Source organism: Aythya ferina (assembly GCF_964211825.1).
Source record: "Aythya ferina genome assembly, contig: HAP1_SCAFFOLD_1414, whole genome shotgun sequence".
NCBI classification, from domain to species: Eukaryota; Metazoa; Chordata; class Aves; order Anseriformes; family Anatidae; genus Aythya; species Aythya ferina.
In genome coordinates this window covers 610-11151 of record NW_028180694.1, presented here as the reverse complement: position 1 = coordinate 11151, position 10542 = coordinate 610, and the positions used below count along the sequence as shown (strand labels likewise).

Genomic DNA, 10542 nt, shown 5'->3' with positions numbered 1-10542 from the left:
GTGCCCCGGGGGCGGGCGTGCGTTGCACGCGCGCGTGCCGGGGGGGGGGCCCCCCCGCGGAGGAGCACCCACCTGTGCCGGGCTCGCACTCCTCCAGGTCCTCGTCATCGCTCGGGCACTCGGCCGAGGCCACCAGGAGGTCGTCCGTGTTCTGGGGGGGGGGGGCAGAGGCAGTTAGGGACCCCCCCATAATAATAATAATAATAATGGAGACCCCCCCCCAGAAAAAAAATAGAGACCTTCTGAAATAATAATGGTGGTCCTCGATAATAACGGAGCCCCCCCCAATAATTAGAGAGACCCCCTGATAATAATAGAGCCCCCCCCAATAATAATATGGCCCCCCCAATAATAATAGGCCCCCCTGATAATAATAGAGACCCCCCCAAAAAATAGAGCTCCTCTGAAATAATAATGGAGGCCCTCAATAATGATGGAGGCCCCATCTAATAATGGAGCCCCCCCCAAAAAAAATAGAGCCCCCCAATAATAATACGGCCCCCCCAATAATAATAGACCCCCCCGATAATAATAGGGTCCCCCCCAAAAAAATAGAGCTCCCCCAATAATAATAGAGACCCCCTGATAATAATAGAGCCCCCCCGATAATAATACGGCCCCCCCAATAATAATACGCCCCCCTTGATAATAATAGAGCCCCCCCAAAAAAAAATAGAGACCCCCCCAATAATAATGGAGACCCTCAATAACAATAGAGCCCCCCCTAATAATAATAGGGCCCCCCCCAATAATAACAGAGGCCCCCAATAACCATAGAGCCCCCCCAATGAGCCCCCCTGAACCCCCCCTCAAGGCTCCTGGGTGCCCCCCCATAGCCCCTACCCCCCTCCAAGCCCCCCCAACCCCCCCCCTTGCACCCTCCCACCCCTCCCTCACCCCCCCCCAACCCCCTCCTCACCTCCCCCAGCCCCCCCCTCACCCCCCCAACCCCCCTTTCACCTCCCCCCAATCCTCCCCTCACCCCTCTGTCACCCCTCCCACCCCCTCCTCACCCCCCCAACCTCCCCCCAACCCCTCCCTCACCCCCCCACCCCCCCAACCCCCCTTTAACCCCCCCAACCCCCCCACATCCCCCCCTTTTCACCCTCCCAACCCCCCCCTCACCCCCCCCTTCACCCCCCCACACCCCCTCCCTCACCCCCCCTCACCCCCTAACCCCCCCCCAGACCCCCCCCACACCCCCCCTTCACCCCCCCTCACCCCCTCCCTCACCCCCTAACCCCCCCCCAGACCCCCCCCACACCCCCCCTTCACCCCCCCTCACCCCCCCTCACCCCCTAACCCCCCCCCAGACCCCTCCCTCACCCCCCACCTCCCCCCTCACCCCCCCCTCACCCCCCCTCACCCCCTAACCCCCCCACACCCCCCCCAGACCCCTCCCTCACCCCCCACCTCCCCCCAACTCCCCCCTCACCCCCCCCCACACCCCCCCCACCCCCCCCCACACCCCCTCCCTCACCCCCCCAGACCCCCCCACGCCCCCCCCTCACCCCCCCCACACACCCCCCCTCACCCCCCCACCCCCCCCACACCCCCCCCTCACCCCCCCTCACCCCCCCACACACCCCCTTCACCCCCCCACACCCCCTCCCTCACCCCCCCTCACCCCCCAGACCCCCCCTCACCCCCCCAGACCCCCCCCACACCCCCTCCCTCACCCCCCCTCACCCCCCCTCGCCCCCTAACCCCCCCACACACCCCCCCAGACCCCCCCCCAGACCCCCCCTCACACCCCCCCAGACCCCCCCCCAGCCCCCCCTCACCCCCCCCACCCCCCCATCACCCCCCCCCCAAATTATCACCTGCGCCACGGTGTCCCTCAGGGTGGGCGAGCGGCCGCGCCGGGTGGTGGTGGTGGCCATGGTGGTGGTGGTCTCCATGATGGTGGTGGCCATGTCGGGGGGGGCGGCGGTGGCGGCGCCGGGGGGGGGCGGCGCCGGGGGGGGGGGTTCCCCCACCAGCCTCAGGTCCCCCTCCAGGCGCACCCTTGGGTGCCCCTCGGCCGCCAGCGCCAGCACCTTGAGGCCGTTGTAGTAGAGCCCCGAGAGCTGCCCCTGGAAGGGGCGCCCCCGGTCGCGGCCCCCCACCCTCACGGCCGCCTGGCTGTTGAAGATGGTGAGCTGCCGGCCTGCGGGGAGAGGGGCGCCTCGGACACTGGGACGGACTGGGAGGGACTGGGAGGGGGGTTGGGGGGTGGGGAGGGGGACTGGGAGCTGAGTGGGGGGGAACTGGGAGCTGGGAGGGGTGCTGGGGGGTGGGGAGGGGGTGTACTGGGAATGGGGAGGGGGTAGTGGGTGAGGGGAGGGGGTACTGGGAGCTGGGGAGGGTGTACTGGGTGAGGGGGGGGAACTGGGAGCTGGGGAAGGGGGTACTGGGTGAGGGGAGGGGGTAGTGGGTGAGGGGAGGGGGTGTACTGGGAATGGGGAGGGGGAACTGGGAGCTGGGGGGGGTACTGGGAGCATGGGGGGGGAACTGGGAGCAGGGGAGGGGGGGTATTGGGAGCTGGGGAGGGGGATACTGGGTGCAGGGGAGGGGGTACTGGGTGAGGGGAGGGGGTACTGGGAGCTGGGGTGGGGGTGTACTGGGTGAGGGGAGGGGGGTACTGGGAGCAGGGGAGGGGAACTGGGAGCTGGGGAGGGGGTACTGGGTGAGGGGAGGGGGTGCTGGGGGCAGGGGAGGGGGGACTGGGAGCTGGGGAGGGGGGAACTGGGTGAGGGGAGGGGGGTACTGGGAGCTGGGGAGGGGGGTACTGGGTGAGGGGAGGGGGGAGGTTGGGAAGGGAAATGGGGGTGGGGGTGGGATACGGCCCCATAACTGGGACTGGGACTGGGACTGGTACTGGAACCCGACCCCATAACCAGGACTGGGACTGGGACTTGGACTGGTATTGGGACTGGGACTGGGACCCGGTCCCATAACCAGGACTGGGACTGGGGCCTGACCCTATTACTGGTGTGAGTGCTGGAGCCTGACCCCACTGACGGGACTGGGACTGGAGCCCGACCCTGGCACTGGTACCAGTACCAGAGCGATCCCATTGCTGGGACTGGGACCAGAACCTGCCCCCATCACTGTTACTGGTCCCAGTACCAGAACCTGACCCCATCACCAGTACCAGGACCAGAACCCGAGCCTGGGACCAGTAACGGTACTGGGACGGGCACTGGGACCAGTACCAGTACCAGGGAATGGGACCAGGGCACCAGTAACGGTACTGGGATGGGCACTGGGACCAGCACCAGAACTGGGACCAGAACCGGGACCTGTACTGGGACCAGTGGGGTGTGCGGGTGGCCCCCCCTCCCTGCCCATCCCCCCCCAACCCATCCTCCCCCACCCCCCAGTGCCCCCTCCCCCTCCAGTGCCCCTCCCCCCCCCCCGTGCCCCTCCCCCACCCCCCCTTTGCCCCCCCCCCCCCCTCCCCGTGCCCCCCCCCCGGGCGGTGGCCGTTAAAGGGACACCGACAGCGCTTGGGGGGGGGGGGGGGGGGGGAGGGGGGGGCACCACGGGCACGCTCGCGACACGGGGGGGGAGGGGAGGGGGCGAGGGGGGGCCGCTCGTGCACACGCAGTCGTGCACACACACACTCGTGCACGCACGCGCTTGTGCATGCAGGCGGCCTTGCACACGCACTCGTGCACGCGCACACACGTGCTTGTGCACGCACACACGCACACTCGTGTGCACACAAGCACCCTTGCACAAGCAGCGCGTGTGTCCGCACAACACTCGTGCACGCTCAGCCCTCACGCGTGGCTCTTGTGCACTCGGAGCTCGTGCACCAACGGCGCTCGCCCAGGGCCTCGTGCACGCACAGCACTTGTGCAACATCCTCGTGCACCCTCGCTCACGGCCCTCGTGCTCTTGCACCCTCGCTCGCACGCTTGCTGTGCCTCTTGCACGCTCACTGTGCCGTTCACACGCTCACCGTGCCGCTTGCACACTCGTGGTGCCACTCACACTCACTGTGCCTCTTGCACACTCATCATGCCTCTTGCACACTCACCAGGCTCACGTGCACGCTCACTGTGCCTCTTGCACACTCACCGTGCCTCTTGCACACTCACCAGGCTCACGTGCACGCTCACTGTGCCTCTTGCACACTCACCAGGCCCACTTGCACGCTCACTGTGCCTCTTGCACACTCACCAGGCTCACGTGCACGCTCACCGTGCCGCTTGCACACTCACCAGGGCCACTTGCACACTCACCAGGCTCACGTGCACGCTCACCGTGCCTCTTGCACACTCACCAGGCCCACTTGCACGCTCACCGTGCCTCTTGCACGCTCACCAGGCCCACTTGCACACTCACCGTGCCTCTTGCACGCTCACCAGGCCCACTTGCACGCTCACGGTGCCACTCGCACACTCGTGCACGCCGGTGCGGCCGGCCCCAGGGGGGCTGGGGGCGGTTAGCGGGGCGTTATGCGCGGTTTAGCGGGTTTAGGAGCGTTTAGGGCCGCTACGGGGCCGTTTTGGGGCCGTTTGGGGCCGTTTTGGGCCATTTAGGGGCTGTTCGGGTCCCTTTAATGGGGGCGGCTGCGGGGGCAGGGCTGCGGGCAGCGGGGTGCAGAGCCCGGGTGGGCGCCCGGTCACGTGACAGCGGGGTCACGTGGCGCCGGGGTCACGTGACAGCAGGGTCACGTGGCACCGGGGTCACGTGACAGCGGGGTCACGTGGCAAAGGAGGTCACGAGGCACCGGGGGGGCCTTGGACAAGGGGTCACGTGGCACGGGGGTCACGTGACACCGGGGGCACGTGGCACCGGGTTCACGTGGTACCAAGGTCACGTGACACCTGGGTCGTGGGCACCTGGGTCACGTGACCCCCAGAGGGCGTCAGCCCCAGGCACTGGGGTCATGTGACACCAGGTGTCCAGGATGCCAGGGTCACATGACACCGATGTCACGTGACCCCATGTGGCAGGGGGTGTCAAGGACGCTGGGGTCACATGACACCGGGTGTCACAGGCGCATGGGTCACGTGACACCGGGTGGCAGAGATAACAGGGTCACGTGACACCCAGTGCCATGGACAGCAGGGTCACGTGACACTGGGGGTCACAGACACCAGGGTCACATGACCCCTAGCGCCAAGGTCACCAGGGTCACGTGACACTGGGGGTGGGTCACAGGCACCAGGGTGACGTGATACCAGGGTCACGTGACACCTAGTACCAAGGTCACCAGGGTCACGTGACCCCCTACCACCAAGACCGCCAGGCTCACGTGACCCCAGGGGTCACGGCTACCGGAGGGGGTCACGTGACCCCCCCCGGCCACCCCCTTCGATCCCTGAACCTCCCCGGGTCAGGCGACCCCCCGGGGTCACGTGACCCTCCCCCCCGGGCTCGTTAGGGCGGCGCTAACGAGTTACCTTTGTCGAGCAGCCACTCATCGACTACCCGACCGAGCCGGTAGGGGATTCGCTGCCTGGCAATCGCCAGCCGCTCGCTATCCGCGCTGCCTTGAAGAGGGAGAAGAGGGTTAGGGGGCGGCTACGGGGGGCGCCCGGGGAACCGCCGGGGGCACCGGGGACGGGGACGGGGACACGGGGACACGGGGACAGGCCGCGGGGGCGGGCGGCGGCGGGGGTGCTGGCGGTGTGGCCGTTGGCGTCAACGCGGCCGCGGTGGCGCCGGTGGCGTCAACGTAGCATGGCCGTGGTGGCACCATTGGCATCAACGTGACATGGCCGCGGTGACATGATTGGCGTCAACATGACATGGCCGTGGTGGCACCATTGGCGTCAACGTAGCATGGCCGTGGTGGCACCAGTGGTGGCACTGTAGGCATCACCATGATATGGCCGCGGTGACATGATTGGCGTCAACATGACGTGGCCATGGTGGCACCATTGGCATCAACATGACATGGCCGCGGTGGCACGATTGGCATCAATGTGACATGGCCGCAGTGACACGATTGGCGTCAACATGACATGGCCGTGGTGACACCATTGGCATCACCATGATATCGCCATGGTGGCACAACTCATGTCACCGTGGATGTCGGCACAACGCATCAATGGTGGCACCGCTGGTGGCACCTTTGGCATCAACGTGGCACAGCCGTGGTGGCACCAGCGGAGTCAGTGTGACAAGGACACGGTGGCACAACTGGTGGCACCACAACATGACCATGACGACACCGTTACCACTGGTGTCACCAAGACCTGGTGATGACAATGCCATTGGGGTCACCATGACATGACCACGACAATGCCGTTGGCGTCACCATGAGAAGACAATACCATCGGTGTCACTGTTGGTGTCACCATGACATGACAAGACAATGCCGTTGGCGTCACCATGACAATACCGTTGGTGTCACCGTTGGTGTCACCATGACATGACCACGACAAAGCCGGTGGCGTCACCGCCAGTGTCACCATCCCTGCCACGGCCACCTTGCCACCGCCAGCACCAACACCGGTGTCACCCAGACACGATGGCGTTGCCATCCCCGGTGCCACCGCAACGTGGCACCGCCGGCGTCCCCGCGGGCGTCCCCACGGTGTGTGGCCTGGCCGCCGGGCGGCCGGATTTTGGGGGCGTTTATGCGGCGTTTAGGGGGGCGTTAGAGGGTGCCCGGACGCCTGGGGCCTTCGTTAGCGCGGGGACCTCGTTAGGGCTGCAGTCGGTGCCTTAATTAGGGGAGGGGGGCTTCAGGGAGGCTGTGGGGGCCTAGAGCAGGACTACGGGGGGCTACGGGAGGGTATGGAGCGCTATAGGGGCCTACAGGGAGAGTATAGAGGCCTACAGGAGGGTATAGAGCGCTATAGGGGCCTACAGGGAGGGTATGGAGGCCTATAGAGGCCCACAGGAGGGTATGGAGCGCTATAGGGGCCTACAGGGAGGGTATAGAGGCCTACAGGAGGGTATGGAGCACTATAGAGGCCAACAGGAAGCGTACAGAGGCCTATACAGGCCTATAGGGGGTAGAGAGCACTGTAGAGGCCTACAGGAAGAGTATAGAGGCCTACGGGAGGGTATGGAGCACTATAGGGGCCTACAGGAAGAGTATGGAGGCCGATAGAGGCCTACCAGAAGGCACAGAGCACTACAGAGGCCTATAGGGAGAGTACAGAGGCCTACAGGAAGAGTATAGAGGCCTATAGAGGCCTACGGGAGGGTATGGAGAGCTATAGGGGCCTACAGGAAGAGTAGAGGCCTATAGAGGCCTATGGGAGGGTACACAGTGCTATAGAGGCCTATAGGAAGAGTACAGAGGCCTACAGAAAGAGTACAGAGGCCTATGGAGGACTACAGGAGAGTACAGAGTGCTATAGGGGCCTACAGGAAGAGTATGGAGGCCTATAGAGGCCTACAGGAGGGTACAGAGCACTATAGAGGTCTACAGGAAGAGTATGGAGGCCTATAGAAGCCTAGAGCAGGGAACAGAGCTCTGTAGAGGCCTACAGGAAGAGTACAGAGGCCTACAGAGGCCTATAGGAAGGGTAGGGAGGTCTATAGGAAGAGTACAGGCCTATAGATGCCTACAAGAAGAGTATAGAGGCCTATAGAGGCCTACAGGAAGAGTACGGAGGTCCCTATGGAGACCCTGTAGGTGCCCTGGATGTTGTGTTGTCATGCCATACACACTCAGGGCACTCTATAGGCCCTACAGGCAATCTATAGGTACCCCAGATCCTCTCTACGCACTCTGTAGGTGCCCCGGGTGCTCTCTGCGCACTCCGGGCACTCTCTTGGCGCGCTCTACGCACTAGAGGCACTCTATAGGTGCCCTAGGGCGCTCTGTTGTCAGGCTATACACACTCAGGGCACTCTATAGGTGCCCCAGACCCTCTCTATGCACTCTATAGGTGCCCCAGGCCTTCTCTATGCACTCTATAGGTGCTCCAGGCTCTCTCTTGGCGTGCCATACACACTCAGGGTGCTCTACAGGCCCTCCAGGCACTCTATAGCTGCCCCAGACCCTCTCTATGCACCCTATAGGTGCTCCAGACCCTCTCTTGGCACACTCCACTTGCTTGAGGCACCCTATAGGCACCCCGGGGTGCTCTCTTGGTGCACTCTACGCACTCAGGATGCTCTATAGCCCCTCCAGGCACTCTATAGGTGCCCCAGACCCTCTCTATGCAACCTATATGTGCCCCAGACCCTCTCTATGCACCCTATAGGTGCTCCAGACCCTCTCTTGGCACACTCTACGTGCTCGAGGCACCCTATAGGCACCCTGGGGTGCTCTCTTGGTGCACTCAGGGCGCTCTATAGGCCCTCCAGGCACTCTATAGCTGCCCCAGACCCTCTCTATGCACCCTATAGGCGCTCTAGGCGCTCTCTTGGCACACTCTACATGCTCAAGGCACCCTATAGGCACCCCGGGGTGCTCCCTATGCCCTCTATAGGCACCCTGGGGTGCTCTCTTGGTGCACTCTACCCACTCAGGGCGCTCTACAGGCCCTCCAGGCACCCTATAGGTGCTCCAGACCCTCTCTTGGCACACTCTACATGCTCAAGGCACCCTATAGGCACCCTGGGGCGCTCTCTATGCCCCCTATAGGCACCCTGGGGCGCTCCCTATGCCCTCTATAGGCACCCTGGGGCGCTCTCTATGCCCTCTATAGTCACCCTGGGGTGCCCCCTATGCCCTCTATAGTCACCCCGGGGCGCTCCCTATACCCCCTATAGTCACCCCGGGGCGCTCCCTATACCCCCTATAGTCACCCCTACCCGCACCCTCTCCTCGGCGCGCTCTCCCCGCTCGAGGCACCCCTCCAAGGCGCCCCCCGGGGGTCACCCCACCGTCTCTCCCCGCAACCCTATAGGCGCCGTCCCTCTCCCCGCAACCCTATAGGGGCCGTCCCCCGCGCCCTATAGGGGCCGGTACCTGCGGGGTAGCGCTCGTGGACGGGGCCGCCGTCCACCTGGAGGGTGGCGTTGCCGCCGCTGCGGGTGAAGCGCACGACGTGGAAGCGGCCGTCGCTGACGGCGGCGCCGCGCTCCTCCAGGGCGATGTCCTCGGTGCCCACGTTGAACAGCACCCCCACCGCCCCCTGCGCCTGCCAGGGGGGTGGGCGTCACGAGGGGGGGTGGGGGGGGGGTGGGGGGGACGGGGGGACCCCCGCATCTCCCTATCCCTCTGTCCCCACACAGCACCGAGACCGGCCCCATCGGCCCCCGATGTCCCCATTCGTTCCCAGTGTCCCCAGTATCCCCAATTCGTCCCCAATGTCCCAAATTCGTCTCCAATCCATCCCCAGTATCCCCATTTCGTCCCCAGTATCCCCAATTCGTCCCCCAATGTCTCCATTCATTCCCAGTGTCCCCAGTATCCCCAATTCATCCCCAGTATCCCCAATCCGTCCCCAATTCATCCCCCAATGTCCCCATTCATTCCCAGTGTCCCCAGTATCCCCAATTCATCCCCAATTCGTCCCCAGTATCCCCAATTTGTTCCCAGTGTCCCCAGTATCCCCAATTCGTCCCCAATGTCCCCAATTCGTCCCCATTCATTCCCAGTGTCCCCAGTATCCCAGTATTCATTCCCAGAAGTCCCCCAGCCCCATAGCACTCTCATTCCCCCAGTTCCTCCCAGTTCCCCCAATTGCCCCCAGTTCCTCCCAGTCCCCCCGATCCCATATGACCCCATATGACCCCGTGGACCCCCCCAGCCCCCCCCTTACGATGTGGAGCTGCAGGAAGCCCCCAGCCCCATAGCGCTCTCATTCCCCCAATTCCCCCCATTCCTCCCAGTTCCTCCCAATTCCCCCAATTCCTCCCAGTTCCCCCAACAGCCCCCAATCCCCCCGATCCCATATGACCCCATACGACCCCATATGACCCCGTGGACCCCCCCGGACCCCCCCCTTACGATGTGGAGCTGCAGGAAGTCCCCCAGCCCCATAGTACTCCCATACCCCCAATTCCTCCCAGTTCCCCCAATTCCCCCAATTCCTCCCATTTCCCCCAACTGCCCCCAATCCCCCCAATCCCATACGACCCCATACGACCCCATATGACCCCCCCGGCCCCCCCCCTTACGATGTGGAGCTGCAGGAAGTCCCCCAGCCCCGCGGCGCTCTCGACGCGCAGCAGGACGGCGTCGCGCTGCTGGGTGCTGAAGCCCAGGGCCAGGCGGTCGGCGCGGGTGCTGGGGCGCTCGTTGGGGGGCCACGTGTAGGTGATCAGAGCCCCCCCCTTGCCGAAAATGTAGGTGGTGCCCGCTGCGGGGGGGGGGCAAGGGGGTTAGTTGTGGGTTTTTGGGGGTTTTGGGGGAACCGGGGGGTGATTCGGGGGGCATTTGGGGTGCGTGGGGGTTGGGGGAGGTGGCCCCAGGTGTCATGCGGAGAGCACAAAATCAACGAAACTGGCCCCAAATCCACTGAAAGTGCCCCCGGATCTGCTGGGAATGGCAGCAAATCTCACGCAGAGAGCCCAAAACCGCTGAAACTGCCCCCAAATCTCACGCAGAGAGCCCAAAACCACTGAAACTGCCCCCAAATCTGCTGGAAATGGTCCCAAATCTGCTGAAAATGGCAACAAAACCACTGAAAC

General features: G+C 64.5%; 1 protein-coding gene across 1 annotated transcript; it reads right to left on the bottom strand.

Moving 5' to 3' along the window:
- Window positions 1-21: 21 nt before the first annotated feature.
- Window positions 22-10330, bottom strand: LOC311429602 (neurexin-2-beta-like; the record flags this gene model as incomplete). The annotated part of the gene is made up of 6 exons (XM_084540698.1): window positions 22-151; window positions 1824-2149; window positions 5400-5489; window positions 8876-9047; window positions 10030-10211; window positions 10267-10330. Coding segments are annotated over 6 exons (964 nt in total), but the record flags the coding sequence as incomplete, so codon positions are not given.
- Window positions 10331-10542: the final 212 nt, after the last annotated feature.